The sequence below is a fragment of the Mirounga angustirostris genome, unplaced genomic scaffold, assembly GCF_029215605.1.
Source record: "Mirounga angustirostris isolate CCGP_5_RB_7025 unplaced genomic scaffold, mMirAng1.0.hap1 SCAF_16, whole genome shotgun sequence".
NCBI lineage: Eukaryota > Metazoa > Chordata > Mammalia > Carnivora > Phocidae > Mirounga > Mirounga angustirostris.
In genome coordinates, this window is record NW_026991724.1 from 52783167 (window position 1) to 52802749 (window position 19583).

Here is a 19583-nt window from a genome sequence, read left to right on the forward strand (position 1 = left end):
ACGTCCCAGAATCAGCCCCAGGACCCTTACACCCCGCAACCCACCCCCCACCTCCGCTTCCCCATTTCACAACAGCCTCGCGCTACTGGCGCGTGACTTCCCTACTTCTGGGCGGGGGTCTGGGACTCCTATCAGCTCGGATTGGTCAATAGCTGGTCCTAAGCCCCGCCTTCCAGCACCGCGGATTGGCCGATCGCTCTCCCTGAACGGCCCACCCCCGAGGGCCCGCGCGCTATAAAAGAAGCCGCCTCGGCCTCGGTTTCCATCAGTGCGCCCGGCGGTCCTGCGGCTCTGTCTCTTGCTTCAACAGTGTTTGGACGGAACAGACCCAGGGACGCCCCCCCAACCAGCCAACGACCACCCTCCAGCCTCTTTTCCAGTCGCAACCTTGGGAGCCATCTTCTTGGCCACCTGCTGCCTCCGGGACCAGCCAACAGCCAGTTTCGAGCTTCCCTTACCACCAATCAACCATGAGCTCCCAGATTCGTCAGAATTATTCCACCGAGGTGGAGGCCGCCGTCAACCGCCTGATCAACATGCATCTGCGGGCCTCCTACACCTACCTCTCTCTGGTGAGGGTCCCCAGGACGCCCCCAGCCTAAGTTGCCCCCAAGTGCGCACCTCCGGCCCTCTGCGCACGCGCTGGCCGCCTTTGTCCCGTAGGGTAGTCGGAGGGCGGAGTCCGGGCTCCTGGGCGGCCTTTCTTCCCGCTAACCATTTTTCGCGCTTCCCATCCCGCAGGGCTTCTATTTCGACCGTGACGATGTGGCTCTGGAAGGCGTGCGCCACTTCTTCCGCGAGTTGGCTGAGGAGAAGCGCGAGGGCGCCGAGCGTCTCTTGAAGATGCAAAACCAGCGTGGCGGCCGCGCCCTCTTCCAGGACGTCCAGGTGGGTAGCGTGCGGGCGGCGGACTACAGGTCCCGGTAGTCCGTGCGCGCGCCCAGCGCCTTGACCGTAGCGGTGTAGGCCCCGCGTGGGCTTCTGGACGATTGTGTTCACTCTTGTGCGGCGCAAAATGGAGGCGCGCGCACTTTCCCGAAGACGTAGCTGTCCACACCGCAACGGGGTCTCCTGGGATGGGTGGTTGTAGGAGCCTGGGCGTGATGGAGGCAAGCCCTTAGACGCTTTTGCGGTCTATTTAGCTAGTCCTGAGCCCTCTGTCCTCTGTACAGAAGCCGTCCCAAGATGAGTGGGGGAAAACCCTGGACGCCATGGAAGCTGCCCTGGTTCTGGAGAAGAGCCTGAACCAGGCCCTTTTGGATCTGCACGCCCTGGGTTCTGCCCGCGCAGACCCCCATGTAAGTACTCCTTTCATCCACATTTAATTGGGCAAATTTCCCTTTGAGCCTCGTTTCCCCATCTGTCGCACTGTGGATGCGTAAGTGGCCAACGTTTTCTCCTCTTCTGTCCCTCAGCTCTGTGACTTCCTGGAGAACCACTTCCTAGATGAGGAGGTGAAACTCATCAAGAAGATGGGCGACCACCTGACTAACCTCCGCAGGCTGGCCGGCCCCCAGGCTGGACTGGGCGAGTATCTCTTCGAGAGGCTCACTCTCAAGCACGACTAGGTGGAGACCAGCAGCCTTTGAGGGGGCCCCTCTGACAGCCCCCTGGTGCCAGAGTTTGTGCCTCAGCCTCTCCCTGCAGCCACGAGACAGCTTTTTAACCACCCTGGAGCCCTCTCCCAAGCCTTGGACCAAGTGGAAACAATAAAGCTTTTTGCAGCAGCTGGTGGTTTGGGGTGTGTTTTTGTTGTGCTTGTGTGTATGGTGTGGGAAATGAGGTGGTATCTATTTTCAGAAGGCCTATAGTTGGACTGCCCTGGCAGGGAGCCGGGTGTTGGCCCCGCGTCCCATCTTTACTGTTACTCTAAGCTCTAATCTTAACCTGGGGGTGGGGGTGGGGGGCCGTGGTGGAGTAGCAGCTTCTCTGCTTGGCTGGGCTGTTAACTGTCCTTCCTACAGTGCAGAGCCTAGACTCCAAGGAGAGTCTAGGAAGACCTAGGCTTGGTAGCTGGAAGCAGATACTGTTAGAAAGAACAAAGTGTAACCAGAAACGGGATCTGATGAGTAACAGTTGTCAAGCAACAAGAGCACATGATATGCAAGAGGTGCTGAGCTAGGGGTTCGGAGCACAGCACAGAAATGGGATGTGAAACTCGGGGATTAAGTTCTCCCAAGTGGGAATCGAAAGCTTAGCAGGCAGCTGCTGGGTCCAAGCTACGAAACTGAACTCCAACCCCCTGCCCCTTCTCTGGTTTTGGTCGAAGAATCTAGAGGAAGTGGCTCCTGGACACTTGTTCTTTCGGACACTCAGCACCTGATGTTGTCACCACACTTCGCTGGCCACTCATGATTCTGGCAGGGGAGGGGGCTTCTGTGTGTCCATCACCAACACAGTTAATAGGAAGGCACTCCCCTGAGATGTGATTGGCTCAGAGGTGCACTCCTAGCGAAGACTAGAACTGAAAACAGATTTTTCCCGGAAAACAGAGCCATTCAGGGGACAGTAGGGCTAAAGTCCAGAGGCCACTGTCCTTGAAACATGTTCTAAGCTAGTGCTGTCCAATAGAATGTTTTGCAATGATGAAAATATTCTGGGGGCGCCTGAGCGGCTTAGTCGGTTAAGCATCTGCCCACGGCTCAGGTCATGACCCTGGGGTCCTGGGACCAAGCCTCATGTCGGGCTCCCTGCAGTGGGGAGTCTGCTGCTCCCTCTGTCCCTCCCCCCGCTCATGCCCTCTCTTTCTCTCAAATAAATCTTTAAAAAATAAAATATTCTGGGGCGCCTGGGTGGCTCAGTCGTTAAGCGTCTGCCTTCGGCTCAGGTCATGATCCCGGGATCCTGGGATCGAGTCCCACATCGGGCTCCCTGCTTGGCGGGAAGCCTGCTTCTCCCTCTCCCTCTGCCTGCTGCTTACCTTGCTTGTGCTCTCTCACTGTCAAATAAATAAGTAAAATATTTAAAATAAAAATAAAATAAAATATTCTGTATTTGTGCTGTTCAGTTGTGTAAGTTATGAGACTTACGTGGCCACAGTGACTACTTGCGTGTGGCTAGTGCTACTGAAGAATCTGGTTCATTTAAATAGCCACACAGGGCTTGTGGCTACCCGTGGGTCTTTTTTTTTTTCTAGTGACACAGCCCCTTTGAGCCAAATTTTTGCCCGCCTGCAAGTCCCAATGAAACAGAGGTGCCTTCCCTTGAAATAAAACTAGAATCTAGAATGGCAATCCAAGTCTCTCCAAGACAGCCGAATGAGACAAGGTATTAGGGACTCGGGTGGGCAGGCGGTAGGGGGTGGGGGGGGGCGCGGAGAATAAAGGAGGTAAAGAGGTAGAGAAGCCAAGAGGAGGGAGGGGCCGGGAGCGAGGCCCAGCAAGCCCTCACAGTGGACCAAACCTGAGATTCTTAAATATAGATGTATTTTTTCATCTCTGGACACACATCAATCACACCCCGTTCTGCCCTCCCCGTCCCAACTGCAAACCAAGTGCATCAGACACAGCACAGCACACATGAAGGGCCCCTCCCTTTCACCAAAGCTGGGGGCAGGGCACAGCTTAAGGATGGAAGAGCCTGGAGGTAAATATGAAAGTTCTAGAACCTAGGGGGTTCAGTTCTAGACCAGGGGAAAGGGACCAGGAAGCAGCACAGTGGTAAGGTTCTAGATTCAACAGCCGGGACCTAGAACCCAGTGGTTTCGTGGTGGGCCTAGGGCTTGGGGCTTGTGGCAGGGGTAGACAGCCAGTTCTGTCCTCAGCAGGGGGATTCCCTGGAGGGGACAGGAATCCCAAGATAGGGAGGAGAGCTCAGACTCAGGGAAGAGGAGAAAGGTCTGGTTCAGAAAAGGCCAGAGAGGCATCTAGACAAAGACTGCATATTCTCCAAAAGGAATGAGAAGCCAAGTGGTTCTGCACCACCATCACCCCATTGGCCAAAGTACGGAGGAAGAGGAGAGCAGGGATGGAGGGGCCCTCCAGGCAGAGCCAGACACACCAGGAAGAGCCACATCAGAGTAAACAGGGGAGTGCCCTGGTCTGGAGCCTGAGTTCTGGAGTTGAAATGGAGGACCTTCTGCATTCAGTTAAGTCCCTGAAAGTGCCCAGCTTTGGACTTGATTGTCTCATTAGCAGGGAAACCACATGTTTTCCAGGGCTTGCTGGCCCTTGGGCCAGGCCTGAGCGTGGATTGGTCTGTGGGCTATAAAATTAGCAAGCCACAAAGGGCTCTAGGAGTCCATGCCTGGAAGGCAACAGACCAGGCTTCCTAAAACCTCTGGCACCATGGCGGGGAAATGGCAGGTTCCTGGCCCCTGGTGTCTGGGCCAGGCCTGAAGGACTCCAGGACGCAGATTATGCATTCTGGAACCCAGGAAAGGCACGGCTTGTGGATTCTGGAGTGTTGGGGATTCCGAGAGGGGAGCTAGAGGGGCTGGAGTGTATGGCGGGGGGTGGGGGGCGGGGCTGTGGACCCCAGGAGGGTTCGGGATCTGGAGTGGGGTTTCGGAACAGCGCCTTTCTGCATCCACCCTCTGGACGAGGGCGACAGGATGGGCCGGCAGTGTGGGGCACCGGACTTAGTTGCGCTCCTCGCCCAGGGAGCTGGCAGGGCTGAGGGGCTCGCTGGGAGTGCTGAGCGAGCTCGAGGGCGCCGTGTCCACCGAGCTGCGCTTGCTCCCGCCGGTGGAAGAAGAGGCGCAGGAGGCGCGGCGCGGCCACTCGGGGGCGCGGATGTTGCGCCGGTCCTTGGCTGCCTCCTCGTCCTCGTCGTAGCGCTCCTCGTCTATGTCAGGCGGCCCGTCCCGGGGTTCCTCCTCATCCTCACTCTGGTGCGGGCTTGAGTGTCGTGACAGCGAGGGCGATGGTGGCACTGAGGCCGGCCGTGGGTAGCGGTAGCCCTGGGTCTGCGTTACGGGGGGAGGGGGGGCGGCACAAACCGCAGAATGAGCAGAGGCCTCCTACGGTTCCTCCCCTCCCCCGGACCTTCCCACTCCAGGAGGGACGCGCCCCTACCCCAGCCCTCTAGCTCCGGGCGCATCAGAGAGATCGGGGTCCACTCACCGCGTCAGCCTCGTGGGGCTCATAGGTGAAGTGCTCTGGAAAGGCCTTGGCCAGCGCCATGTGGCGTGCAGACATGTAGTACTTGGGGAAAAGAAAGGGAGGGGGCGTCAGGGAACGCGAGCCAGACCCCGCCCCCGGCAGAGATAGAAGGGGGCGGACCCTAGCCACACTCTATGCAAATGAGCACACTCCGGCACCTTCCAGCTGGCCCCTACGCCAATTATCCATCTTTCTGGCTCCAGTCCTTAAGTAGATAAGCAGAGCTGTGAACGGACTGTCTCAGAGCCACACCTCATTAACAGGGGCAGAATTCTTAAGTTGGTTATCTCTTTCGCCATACACTTACACGAGGAAGGTAATTGTCACCAACGTGGTCTAGCTGCAAAAGCTGGTTAATTTCTTAAAGGGACAGCGACTGTTACAGGTGGAAGGAGGCTGCGTCCCGCGGCAGCCTTGGAGGCTGAGGAATGAGAGACCCAGAGCCGGAAGCGGCCGATTCACCTGCAGAGGACGTGGGAGGGAGTCATACCCGGCCTAGGTATTTCCAGTCCAGAAGGTCTGAGAGGCGCTCCGTGCGGTTTCGCTGGATGATGCGCTGCCGCCGGCTCTGCTGGCAGAAGCTGTAGAGGAAGGAGGTGAGCTGCGAGCAGGAATCATCCAGACTGCGGAACCGCCGGTCCAGAATGTAGATGCCTGTGGGGGCCAGGACGGGGGCTTAGAAATCAGACCAAGGAAACCTTCATTCTTCCAGGGACTCTCTGGAGCCAGGACTCCTCCTCCTCCCGGGACCCAGGAGGCCACCCCTTCCTCCCCCTGGATCCAGGAGTCTCGGCTCTCAGTCTGGGCACCGACCGTAAGCTGAGGGGTCTGCAATGTGTTCCTCCATGAAGCAGCCGAAGCCGGAGAGGTTGGTGGAGATACTGGGGATGCCCATAACCGTGCACTCAGCTGCAGGAAGGCAGGAGGAGGAAGGTCCACTTAGCTTTCCCCTGTGCAGCCTCTTAAATCGCAATAAAAGCCCCAACAGCGCCCTCTACTGACACCTTAAGCAAATCACTGAGCCCACAAAACCAGGCTGCACATTAGACTATCGGTCTGTTTCTTCCTTTTTTTTTTTTTAATGTTCTGTTTGTTTGTTTTTAAGACTTTTTATCTTTTTTTAAGATTTTATTTATTTAGGGGCACCTGGGTGGCTCAGTCGTTAGGCGTCTGCCTTCGGTTCGGGTCATGGTCCCGGGGTCCTGGGATCGAACCCCGCATCGGGCTCCCTGCTCAGCGGTCTGTGTCTGTCTCTCTCAGAGAGACAGCGAGAGCGGGAACACAAGCAGGGGGGGTGGGAGAGGGAGAAGCAGGCTCCCCGCTGAGCAGGGAGCCCGATGTGGGGCTCGATCCCAGAAGCCCGGGATCAAGACCCGAGCGGAAGGCAGACGCTTAAAGACTGAGCCACCCAGGTACCCCTAAGATTTTTTATTTATTTATTTGAGAGAGAGAATGAGCAGGGAGAGCAGCAGAGAGAGAGGGAGAAGCAGGCCCCCCACTGAGCAAGGAGCCGGATGGAGGGCTCCATCCTAGGACCCTGGGACCCTGGGGCCATGAGCCAAGTCAAAGGCAGGTGCTTAACTGACTTAGCCACCCAGCTGCCCCTATCATAGTCTGTTTCTCAGAAGGGAAGCTAGGAGGCTCAGAAAAGGGAATTTACTTGTCCCAAGGCTTCAGGATGAGGAAGAGTCTAGAGTTTGGCAATGGGATGCTGAATTATTAAGTATGGATTCTGTTCCCATGTCTACCATTTTACTTAATCCTCACAACCTGTAAGATATTTTCTTGTGCCAGATAGAGTGGGCTGGTTAATCATAGCTTCAGTCTATCTTTTAAAAAAGATTTATTTATTTGAGAGAGAGAGAGACACAGCACGTTTTGGGGGAGGGGCAGTGGGAGAGGGAGAAAGAGTCCCATACAGACTCTGCACTAGGCATGGAGCCTGAGATCAGGGCCTGAGCTGAAACCAAGAGTCAGTCACTTAACTGACTGGCGCCCCAGCTTCAGTCTATTTTGACAGGAGGTAAGAGAAGGGCTCTCATTCTGCCTTATTTAATACCCTAAACAAGACTGAGAAATGCTTCAAGCAGTTTATTATTATTCAAATGTAAGTGTTCCTAAAAACCCGCGTAAGCTGCAGACGCAGGCTCCAGATATAACAGGGCTTATGGGGAAAAATAGGGTTGGGGCCAAGCACACAGAACCTCGTCATCACTGTAACCGTGACAGAAATAAAACTGGGACAATCATCATCCTAATTATCATGAAAGCACGGTTTAAGAGATTTGTTAAATTACTCATAAATTAAGAAAAACTACAGCAAATGTGTTATTGCCTTAGCCTGAAAAACACGAAGGTAACTTGATTGAAAAGTGTGTGAGGTAGGGTTGAGCTTGGGGCCACAGCAGAATGTCCCTAAATGAGGGAGAATTGCAAATAAGGTCCAAGTTGGAGCCTGTGTCTCTAAAGAGAGCCAACCCCTTCCTAAAAGAGGAAGGTGGAGCAGATGGGCCCTGGGGACATCTCAGGGAGCCTTGGCCACATTCTGTCGTGTGAGTGAACTATGCATTCAGCTGTTATTATTTGGGGGGCCAAATATCAGCCAATGGGGGGAAATCACACGTGACCTCTAATTATGCATCACATGAGCTACTGTGTCACAAAAACACATTCTGTAGCAAAACAGACTGTTGACATCATCCCTGTTCTGCAAAGGAGAGCTTGGGGCACAGAATGGGACAGGTGCCTCAATCGATCATGCCTGATCAGACCAGAAGCCCACCACCACGCTGCACTCACCCGGCGTGTAGCCCCAAGGCTCATAGTAGGAAGGGAAGACCCCAAGATGGCAGCCACGGACAAATTCCTCATAATCCACGGGAAGCAGAGGGCTGGTGGAGGAGAGGAACTCTGGATGGAAAATCACCTAGCCATGAAAAAAGAAGAGTTCAGCCCAAGCGCCTTATTTAGCTACTCCCTGGGATCCTGCAGTGGCCCAGAAAGGGCGAAAGACTTGTCTAGAGTCACCCAAGTCAGTGGGAGGACAAGGATTTGAATCTAAGTCTGCCTGCTTAAAAAGCTAAGGTCCTTTCTAAACACAGCAATCCTTTGATAAACTAAGGGAAAGGGGGGATGTGAGGCCCAGGCTCCCCCTACCCCCACCCCACCCCACCATGCTTAACCCTCCCTGACCGTTGTCCTCACCTTGACCCTGTCAGCACTACTATTGAAGAGCCCAATTCGGCGGATGGTGGTCAGGATAGGGTCCGAGGAGTCGTCCAGCATGTTGTGGGTGCACACGGGGGGGAAAGACTGCCGCTGTAGGGACCACAGGTGGGATGGGGGTCAGAGAAGGGATGGGGGCTCCTTAGTTCCCTATGAGCCATGCTGACCCTGGGGAGACCACAGTTCCCACCAGGTTGTGGGAACCACAAGCCTAAGAGATTAGGAGTTGTAATCAATGGGGCAGAGACTTTGCCAATATGGTAGCAAGCTTCAGGGGCTGCTGGAAGTTGCAGGTTTTCTGTTTGGGTTTTGTTGGTTTGTTTTGAGAGAGAGAGAGATGGGAGGGAGAGGGAAAGAGAGAGAGAATCTCAAGCAGGCTCCATGCCCAGCACGGAGCCCAACGCAGGTCTGGATCTCACAACCCTGAGATCATGACCTGAGCTGAAATCAAGAGTTGGACGCTCAACTGACTGAGCCACCCAGGGGCCCTTAGTTTTCTTATGAAAATCCTGGCTCGCTTTCTCTCCAAGTTCCCTTTACTCTCCATCCTGTAATTCCCTCCACCTCCACTCCCAACCAAGGCCCAAAGAAACCACAATTCCCAAGAGTCACTGGAAGAGGCCAGATCGAGGAACTCCCATGTGCTGGGACAGATAGTTATTGGTACCTCTTCCATCTCATGAAAAGTTCTGCTCACCTTCAGTTGCCCTCCAGCGGCTGCAAGAAACTACAACTCCCAGCAGCCCCATGGCAGATACATCCTCAGGCGGACCGACTGCCTTAGGGACTATTGGAAATTGTAGTGTGGCCAAAAGCACATCACACCGTGTTTGTGCACCTTGGCTTATCTAGGTTTCCATTCCCCAGGAAATGGCTCACCAGCCCTGACTACAGGTACCAAAGATTCTTGACTCCAGAGAAGAAAAGAACTCTACCTCCCAGAAGCCTCTGGGGCTAGGGAAGACTCCATGAAGCAGGGGCTGCTGGGAGTTGTAGTTCTCATTCTGTTCCTACCATGTTCCTCTACGGTTTCCCATCTGCCTAACTGCATTAACCTCAGGAATCTAAAGAAGCTACAACTCCCAGGAATGTTTGGGGACTAAGACACAGCCAGTGGGATAAGAAAAGCAGGGGCTGCTGAGAGTTTTCAGTGTTCTTCTGGTAATGACAAGTGTTTTAGCGGACCTTCTGACTCTAATGAGTACGCAGCTAGTTTGCAGCAAGACCCAGGGACCGCAGGGACTTGTTCTCCTTTTGTGGCTCGGTTGGCTTCCTAAAGTTTCCTTTCACCTTTTGTCCTTTGACCCTAGAGACTCAAGGAAATTACAACTCAAAGAAAAACAAAACAAAACAAAACAACAAAAGAGAAAGAAAGAAAGAAAAGAAGGAAGGAAGGAAAGAAGGAAAGGAAGGAAGGAAGAAAAGAAAAGAAGAAAGAAAGAAAGAAGAGAAAAGAAGAAAAACGAAGGAAGGAAGAAGAAAGAAAGAAAAGAAAAGAAAAGAAAAGAAAAAGAAAGAAAGAAACTTCAATTCCCAGCAGCCCGTGTAGCAGAATAAGCCATGGGAAAACAGGCTGCCCTCAGGAAACTGAATGTCTACCAGTCAGTTCACACCTTCGGTGGATTTGAGAATTGATGCCCTGAAAAGGGCTGCCAGCTCTCGGTTGAGGGGTCCCAACCATACCTGTGTAGCAAAGATGGCTCTCTTCATCATGGTGAAGTCCTCCTTATCCAGCATCTTGTTCATGTCTGGGAGGCTCCCCCTGCAAGGTAAGCAGGGTACACGTCTGGGAATCAGGGGAGAGGAGAGCAATTAGGGCCCAGGAGGATGCAGGGCTGGGGGTGGGACACTCACACCAGCAAGGACTCGTAAAGCTTCCTTCCAAACTTCTCTTTCACAGTGTTGGCCGTATCCCTAGAAGAATTAAAGCCACAGCATCATATACACATACCAGCTGCCATGTGTTGTTAGGTTTGTGGGGCAGCTGGAAAACCGAGGTCTGAGCGGAGAGGCCCTGGGGATTCTGAGCTGGAGGATGGGGAGCTGGGAAACGGGCCCTGGAAGGCTCGAATCCCTTGTGCTTTGCATCAGCTGTGTGGCCAGGGACAGGTGGCCTCCCCTCTCTGACTTCAGTGACTCATCTGTCAGACAGGGATAAAAATAGAACCAACCTCATAGGTATGCAGTGAAAACTTGATGAAGTCATGACAAAAAGTGCACAGTGCCTGGCACAAGGCGAGCCTTCCAGAAATGTCAGCTATTTTTAGGACTTGCACTAGTCCTGACAGTGGCAATGCTGAGCACCATTTTATAAAAAGGGAAAACTGTGTTCTGAGAGAGCAAACTTGAGGTACACGAGGGAAACTAGCGATTAGTGACACTCTACAGCTTCATTGAATTTCCTCGGCTCGTAATCGTCTTATAGCTCGGGCCTCATTTTCTACCCCATCTCCCTCCAGCACACTGCTCCAGCCCCACTGGTCTCCTTGTGGTTTCTCAAACACGCCCCAGGGCCTTTGCATCTGCTGTCCCTCTGCCTGAAATGCTATTCCCCAGATACACACAGGGCACCCTCCCTCATTTCCTCTATTGCCATTCCTCTACCCAATGGCAGTTTCTCAGTGTGGCCTCTCCTGACAACTCCATGTCCTGTCTCATATTCCAGTCCTGCTTTATTTTCTTGCCAGAGCACTTTTCAAAAGATTTTATTTTTAAGTAATCTCTACACCTCACATGGGGCTTGAACTCACAACCCCAAGATCAAGAGTCGCATGCTCTACTGACTGAGCCAGCCAGGCGCCCCAGAGCACTCTCTGTAGAACTTTCTAGAATGTGAGCTCAGTGGCGAGGGCAGGGATCGTCTCTTGTCCCCAAGGCCTGGAACAGTGCCTGTACATGGTAGGTGCTCAATGAGTATCTGCTGGCTGATGAATGGGTTTTGCATTTGATTGATTGATCTTCCCTTGTGTCCCCAAGGCCTGGAACAGTGCCTGGTACATGGTAGGTGCTCAATGAGTATCTGCTGGCTGATGAATGGGTTTTGCATTTGATTGATTGATCTTCCCTCGTGTCCCCAAGGCCTGGAACAGTGCCTGACATGGTAGGTGCTCAATGAATATCTGCTGGCTGATGAATGGGTTTTGCATTTGAGGAAACTGAGGCTTGGAGAGGCGGAATTATTTGCCCAAAGTCACAAGTGGCACAAGGGGGACCTCACCAGAGCCCTGGTTCTGCGATCACAATTGTCTTGCCTGCAACTCCTTACTACCCCTGAACTGGAGGCCTCTCAAGCAAGCTACTTCCCTAGGAATTGGTGGGCCGAGTTGCTTGTGTTCCAGAGAACAAAACTGAGCCTCCCGAAGCACAAAGCTGGAAGTGGGAATGGCAGGGCTCCTGGGCCCAGGGCTGCTGACCAGAGCTGTTTGCGCACAGCCTGGCCCTTGAGGGTTTCCACGTTGAAATTGTTGGTCCGAGCTGGCATGATGAAGAAGGCGACCACTGTCTGCTCACTGCCGTTTACCTGGGCAGAGGAAAAGGCGTGGGGTTGGAGGGAGGGGTTCAGAATCAACCCTGAGGCCACCTACCCTTTTCCGCCCATCAAGACCACTATGGCCCCGCCATGCCTCTTCCTGTCAAGAACTGAAGTTACCATCCCCACGGGGACTCTGGTCTGCTGTCTGGGTCTCGACACCTCCCCATTCACACATGGGTGTCCCTACACGCCCCCCCCCCGACTTATGTCCTGATTTCCTCGTCCTCTTTTCGTGTCCTCACAGACAGCCCAGGCCTTACTCTGAGCAGATAGTTGAGCCGGGCCAAGGCCTCTAGGAAGACGTCGGCCCCCTTGTTAGAGAACTCGTAGCGGCCAGCGATAAAGAAATACAAGGTCTTGTCCAAGTTGAAGTCCAGGTGCCTAAAAAAGCCATAAAAAGGCAGGGTGAAGCCAAGGGTGGGGGACCCTGTAGCCCTGGCCTTGAAGCTCAAACCCCAGCAGCCACAGGGGCAAAGAACAGCTTAGCAAGAGCAGAGGCACCATGGGGACTCCTGGAAATTGTGGTTCTTCTTTCCTTGGATGGGGATCCATCCCTCAATACTCAGCCATTGTTCTGGGGTTCAGGAGCTCAAGAGGCTGAGCCGCTGGCTATTCTGTCTCTTACACTCAGGACGTGGGCTCCCAACCCCCTCCTCTCTCAAGACCTAGGTATCCGGTCCACGTACCCATAAAAATGGCCCCGCACAAACTCCTGGATTCGAGCCTTGCTCTGAGCATGGAGGTTCTGGAACTCATGCATGGCGGAGAACTTCTTCACATTCAGCCCATTGGGGGTCACGATATCTGGGGTTGGGGGAGAAGGTCCACGTTTCATTTTTTTTTTTAAGATTTTATTTATTTATTTCAGAGAGAGAATGAGAGAGAGCGCTCGCATGCGCATGAGAAGGGGGAGGGTCAGAGGGAGAAGCAGACTCCCTGCCGAGCAGGGAGCCCGATGCGGGACTCGATCCCGGGACTCCAGGATCATGACCTGAGCCGAAGGCAGTCGCTTAACCAACTGAGCCACCCAGGCGCCCGAAGGTCCATGTTTCAGATCTTCATTTATTCATTCAGATCAGTGTGCCTGAATGAATAAACAAAGGAAAGACTCCTTTCCTTGAACAATGTCTTTGCTTTAGAAGCTCCAGCTGTCCTGCCACTGGGATGCCTTCTTGCCCAAAGTTACCTGCTTCTGTTCACAAGCACAGCTACAAATCCCAGCAGCCCCTGCAAATGGCTAACCCCATAGGGAAATGATCCACCTTGGGGCCTCTGGGAGTTGTAGTTCTCACAGTACACCCGTTGAGAATGGGTACCATAACTCGGTTAGAATAACTGGTTCCAACACTGCTCTTCTCAAAATCAAAACCCAGTGGGCGCCTGGGTGGCTCAGTTGGTTAAGCGACTGCCTTCGGCTCAGGTCATGATCCTGGAGTCCCGGGATCGAGTCCCGCATCGGGCTCCCTGCTCGGCAGGGAGTCTGCTTCTCCCTCTGACCCTCCTCCCTCTCATGCTCTCTGTCTCTCATTCTCTCTCTCTCAAATAAATAAATAAAAAATCTTAAAAAAAAAAAAAATCAAAACCCAGTGAAACTCCGTTCCCTTCCAGAAGACCGAAATCTACATTAGCCAATAAAATAACTTTACCATCTTGAGATTAATGTCAAAGAAATGACACCTCCCATTGGTCTCTAGGGTGTACAGCCAGGCAACTTCATATTCAGGTCACCAACTTAGGGCCTTCTGGGAGGTGTAGTTCTTTGCTCTCTACAGTTAAAAAAACTGGTCTAGGCCTTAGCACAGACCACCTCATTCATGTCTAGGGACCCCACCCTATACCCTACCTGGTTTCCTCTTGAGTAGGTGCTGAGCCTCGATGGCGGTGATCTGGGACACAGTAGTAAAGACGTGAGCGCAGTGGACTGCTGCCCGCTCCATGCAGTAGCGGTGATAGATTTGCCTCTCACCTGCTTCCTTGTCCACATTGAACTGGGTGGGAAGGGAGGGCAGTCAGGGTGGAAGAACTGGGGAGAAGACTGGAGGTCTAGACTCCGGGGTCCTGGGGGTGGTTGGGGCTGGAAACTGAACTCCTCCTGGGTCTGAGGGAGGAGAGGGCTGAGGACTTGGGACTCCCGGGTCATGGGAGAAAAGGAAGCTTGATCCCCCTGGGCTGTCCTGAAACACTCGGAGCCCCCCTGGGCCACATTCCCGGCTCACATTCTCCAGGTTGTTGTAGAAGTCCACAGCACCTGCACACAGGTATCGTCCCAGGAGCGTGGCGTGGGTGGTGAAGATTGTAGCTACAGGCAGCCGCCGCGCCCGGCACAGGCAGAGTCCAACGCCCGCCAACCACTCGTGGAAGTGTGCAACCACATGTGGCTTCTCCTCGTTCTGGGCTAGGAACTAGGGGGCAACAGGAACAGGGCCAACATGTCTCTGTATGTGTTGTGTAGGCAATCGACAATCCCCCACGGTGGACGAGGAAGCAGGGGAGAGCTATCACCACTCCTGCACAGAATGGATGGTCACCCACTGCCATCCCCCTAGAATAAGGAACTGTAAATCCTTGAGACGGCCAGACCAGCTGACCCCATCCTCAAAGGCTGATGGGAGCTGGGGTTTTGGTGGGTTTTTTTTTGGTTTGGTTTGGTTTTTTGGCCAATCTTCTAAGTCCCAGCAGGGCTGAATTGGAAAGCGTCCCCAGGTCCTGCATGCAATTCCTGGAGACTCTTTATCTCAATGAAGAGTAGAACTGTACCCAATACTGGCTAAAGGACTACAACTCCCAGAATGCGCTAGGAATAGCCAGTTCCTAGACTGTTTTCCCTGCGTCATGAGAAGTGAAGTTTCCTGAGCCTTTTAAAAGCTAAGAGGGGTCAGAACCAGGATTCCTGGTTCTCATATAGGCTGGAGATCCCCAAACATCCAGGGTCCCAATTCAGAGCTAAGTCCAGCCACTATCAGACTAGAGAACTACAACTCCCAGAATTCCCTGGTACAAACCCTCCAGCCAGGCCAGCACCCCCAAAAGCTAATGGCTCAAAAATCTTACACTTGGAAGATTAGAGTGAATGAAGTTGGGGTTGGGAGTTTGAGTCTCTGAGGAAAACAAGAGTCTGGGTCCCTGGATGTCCATGTTCCCAAAGTTTAGAGCTCATGCTTGGAAAAGGACCTACAGCTCCCAGAATGCCCTGGGAGAAGCCAGCCAGTCTCTGGCCCCCACCCGGCCACCCCCTGGCCAGGGGCTGATGACCATTGCAGTTTGGGGCCAGGGTCGGAAGAAGTGACATGGGGAGGGGCAATGGGGCCTACCTCACCCAGGAACCAGGTGGTGAGGAAGCCAAAAAGGACGGCGTCGTTGGCCTCACGGTCGTACCAGGGCACCCCGATGTTGCAGGTGTCCCAGAGCTCCCCCTTCCAGCGCTCCAGGGCCCAGGCTGAGGCCCCCACATCCAGAAGCACCACCAGGGGGCCCCCCTCGATCAGCCAGCGACCGAAGTACACCTGTGGGGCCCCCGCGGGAAGGCTCAGGGCTGTGGCCACACGTCTCTGGGCTCAGCACCTGGGGCTCTCCTGGCCACAGGCAGCTGCCTTCCCAACCCAGTTCTTCCACCCTGTTTCTGTATCTGCTGCTAATTTCTCACCCGCTGCCTTATTTCTCTATGTGCTGTTAGGTATTCCCACCATGATCTTTTTCCATCAGTTATATTTACCCTGTTCCTTGCTTAGTTTCTATAACCACTACGCTGCTCCTCCCCACTGCCTCTTTTCTCTACCTATAACCACGCATTTGACACGTCCTCTCTGTGCCTCCACTGCCTTGTTTTTCCACCCTTATGATGTCCCCAACCTGCCGCCTTGCTCCCGTGTTTGCTGCCACTTCTCTCCTGCCGACCCCCGCGTTGCTTTCTCCCATGATCTTTTCCTTCTGCTGCAAATTCCTTCCACTGGATGCTTCTTTTCCTGCTCTCCCTGCCCTATTTCTTCCACACCGGCTGCCTGGCGTCTGACGCTTTCACCATAAGTTTGTCACCTGCTGCCTCCTTGCCCTGCCCTGAGGCCCGTTTTGTACTCTGCGGCCACCCCTTCTCACACCAGCTGCCCTCTTTCCTTCCCCAGGGGCTGCATCTTTCTACCCACTGCCCCATCTCTAAACCTCGCTGGCACATTTCATTCTGCGTCTGCCATGTTCCTGTGGTCGGCGACTGCTTTCCTCCCGAGATGACAGCCTCAGGTTCTGGGCCTGCTGCCACGGCCCCGGCCCTGTGCAGGCATCGAGCAGTCCTATGCCTCCCCGACCTGGCTTTTCCCAGCCCCGGGGAGCCTGACTTTGATGCCCTGCCCCTCCCCCTCCCAGCTGTGGTCTGCCCTTTCACTGGGGAGGAGGGGGGCTATTCTTAGGCCCCCAGCACGTGGGGAGCAGCTGCCATGGGGTAGGGCTGGGCTGTCCTAGGGTTCCTTAGGGACACAGCCAGGCCTACCTGGACTCCAGACCCCACCCCAAGCCTGAGGCTGTGAATGAATCCAGCAACCACTGTACTTCCTCCCTCCCAGACCCCAACCTGTCATGAGGTTGAGGCCTGCTACTTCATGGTCACCTCTGCAGGCAGCAGTCATCAACCTGTGCTCATCCTTTGGTCCTCATCTGGAGCCCTGGGACAAGATCTCCCCTCCTATCTTTAATTCCTGGCTCTGCCCCTCTGAATCTCTGCCCCTCTCCCACTCCCCCCACCCCGGGTCTGCTCGCCTAGCTCTCTTCTCTTCATTGGTACTCCATCTTCCTCTCCCTTCTAGGGCCTTCTCCCTGAAACATCGGGCTGTTTTTCTTCTTCTCTCTTCTTCTTCTCTCTCCCTAATTGCTCTAGTCCCTGGGGCTATCATCACCTTTTGGGACACTCAATCTCTCTCTATCCATCTGTCTCCCTTGGTCTGCCTGTCCACCTCATTGCAAGCTTGGCTGTTTACAGTAATGATGATGACGATGACAGCCATGATGACACTAGCTCATACACAGTACTAACTGAAGCCAGGAACTGAGCTGAAGACTTCATTAACTACTGCATCCTCCCAAAAACCATACAAGGTAGATGCTATTAGCAGGTTTATTAGCCAAGGTCACAGAGGCAGAGAGTGGAGGTGACTTTGAACTTCAGGCTCCGGAACCCCTACTCTGGCAACTCCTGCCTCACCCCAAGCCCACCTGCCCTGGGTTCTATCTTGCCGGCTGTCTTTCTATCTAGATCTTTTTCTCTCTGTGGGTCTGACGATCTCGGCCTCTAGGAACCATCTCTCCGTCTATCTTGTACCTGCTGTCTGTCTGTCCATTCACCAATGTCTTATAGCTTGGGGCTCGCCCACCCATTTCATGGGGTCCTGCATCTGTCTGAGTGTCTGTTAATCTTACCTCCTCTGTGTCTGCTTGAGAAAGTACTGGGTCATCCTGTGTTTCTGTACATGCCTCTCTCTCCCCAGGGGGCTATCCGCCCCCTTCCCCACAGTCCCTTCTCCATCTGCTGCTCCCACCCTAACTCTGGGCGCCCACCTCCCTACCCTCAGCCAGGCCATGTCCTACCTTGCAGCCTTTGCTGTTCATGCAGTCCAGTGTCTTCTTCAGGGCCGGGGTTGGGGGCTCGAGCAGTTCCACCTGGGTCCTCACACCCTGCTCCGTGTAAGGTCCCACCAGGTAGTAGTTGTCGCCCCACTCATCCCCTGTCACCTTCGCCTTCGTCTGCAGCACCGTGTAGATGCCTCCCACTGTGGGCCCAAGGGTGTGAGGGCAGGCCCCAGCTGAGGTCCACAGGTCTGGGACCTGGGGTGGGGGTGGGGAGCATGGAAGGTGCTGGGGCCCTGGACTTCTGGCTTAGAGGGAGGAGGGGACTGGAAGCCCATACTTCTCAGTCAGAGGAAAGTAAGATAGGAGTTCAAGGGCAGTACTCTCGGGTCTAAGGGAGAATGGGGCTCAGGCTAAATTTCTGAGTCAGACAGGAAAGGGCTAGGGACCTGGGCTCCGGGTCTGAGGGAATTAGGGACTGGGGTCCCAACGATGAGAAAAGCTGACAAGGATTAGCAGGACCCAGATTCCCGAGTTCCCCGCTTACAGGAGCTGGGTTTAAATTCTCAGTCAGGCTCTAGGTCACAGTAGGGGAGAATCTCTCTTCATGGCCCTATTCAGATTCCCACAGTTGCCTAAGAGAAGGCTGAATTGTCATTCGGTGCCCCCCCCCCACCAGGGGCTCTGCTGAACTGTCCCCCAGTCTCTTTTCCCCAACTGAGGACACACATGCAGGGCCCTGCTCCTCCCATGACTTCACTCCAGACCCAGGAGTCTGGGCTCTCAGCCTCCTTACCTACGGGAGCCTGGGCCCTGGTGATACATGGCTCCCAGTTTGAGGGCCGCCTGCCGTGGTGTAAGACCCGGTCCCATTCTCTCCCAAGACTCAGCAAAGCAAAACCCTAGCTCCCTCCAGCCCCAGCTGGTTTTCCAAACCCAGAACTTTAGGCCCTTCAGGGCCTGGGATGCAGGAATCTAGGCCCCCAGCCCCTCCCATCCTTGGGCCCAGCCCGTGACCAACCTAGGACTTCCCAGGCTTCCCTCATTCCAGTACGCATGTGTCTGAGGCCCCAGGCTCCCCTACTCTTAGGAACCTGTAGCTCATACCCTCGGCTCCCTTCTAGGCATTCAGACCCCAACTCTCTCTGACCCAAAGATCTAAGAATTAGAGTCTGCAGCTCCTCCCATCTTTACTCTCAAGTGGCCAGCGCCCAAATTCTGCCACCACGACTCATGCATCCTATCTCCCAGGTGGTTCTCTACCAAATCCGGAGTTATATCCCGACTCTTCCCCCAGGGCCGCGGACCTGAAACCCAGCCACTTCCCAGGTTTGCACTAGGAAGTGCCAACCCCCCTCCCCCCCACCCATCTCCTTCCCTGTTCGGGACCTAGGTCACTGGTCTCTCAGAAGCCTCCCTCCAGGACCTAGGAATCTTTCATTTTAGCCCCCTCTTCCCTAGGACCCAGCAACTGGACTTCGGCCTCTTTTCCTTTTAACAGTGAGGCGGCTCATCCCCACCCCGCCAGGGTCCAGGAGATATACCTCGGCCCCTCCCCAAGGACACAGAAGTCATAGGCTCCTTGGCCAGAACCCAAGAGTCATGCCATGTAGTCCTGTCCCTGTATTACTCAAGAGTGCCGGCTCCCATCGCCGACTGCCCTCCTCGTCCGCGACCCACCGCCTGGCGTGCTCACCCTTGTTGGCCACCTCCCAGGCCACCTCGAAGAGCACTGTGTTCTCCAGGTCGAATTCATCCTCCCAATCCTCCAGTCCTGGCAGGGAGGACATGGACAAAGTGCGACTTAGCGGCATGGCCGACGCGTGAAGGGGGCTCCAGGGGCCACAGGTGGGGGCTCCAGAGGTGTCTGGGGAATGCAAAGGGCAGGGCGCGGGGCCAGGTAGCTAGTGCCCAACGGGAAGCTTGCAACGCCCTCGGCTTCCTATTGCACGACCGCACCCCCGCCAGGGAGGGCCAGGCCCTAGGCAGGAGGCGGCCGCAGCGTCACTGAGCTTGGTGGGGCCCCTGCAGTGAAATCTTGAGGCCGCCCGGAGGTGGGGTCCGCCCCCCGACCAGAGCCATTGGCCTGTGCCCGGGGGAGGGGGCTGACGCATCTCCTCATTGAGGAACAAGGTAGGGTTTACTCTGCCCCGCCACCTTAGCGGCCAATGAGA

The 19583-nt window shown here is 54.6% G+C and overlaps 2 protein-coding genes across 2 annotated transcripts; one reads left to right on the forward strand and one right to left on the reverse strand.

Moving 5' to 3' along the window:
* The first annotated feature begins 231 nt into the window (after nt 1-231).
* Nucleotides 232-1727, forward strand: FTL (ferritin light chain). Its single transcript, XM_045891901.1, has 4 exons — nt 232-572; nt 742-888; nt 1173-1298; nt 1416-1727. The coding sequence occupies exons 1-4, from the start codon at nt 471-473 to the stop codon at nt 1566-1568; spliced, it is 528 nt and encodes a 175-aa protein (XP_045747857.1). The 5' UTR covers nt 232-470; the 3' UTR covers nt 1569-1727.
* Nucleotides 1728-3408: 1681 nt separating this feature from the next.
* On the reverse strand, nt 3409-19455 carry GYS1 (glycogen synthase 1). The gene is made up of 16 exons (XM_045891902.2): nt 19106-19455; nt 17431-17612; nt 15171-15362; nt 14076-14261; nt 13703-13847; nt 12546-12663; nt 12120-12240; nt 11741-11847; nt 10182-10241; nt 10011-10089; nt 8307-8420; nt 7902-8028; nt 5916-6011; nt 5593-5756; nt 5064-5144; nt 3409-4906 (listed from the first exon to the last, which is right to left on the reverse strand). Exons 1-16 carry the CDS (start codon nt 19221-19223, stop codon nt 4580-4582), a joined length of 2217 nt encoding a protein of 738 aa, XP_045747858.1. The 5' UTR covers nt 19224-19455; the 3' UTR covers nt 3409-4579.
* Between the last annotated feature and the right edge of the window lie 128 nt (nt 19456-19583).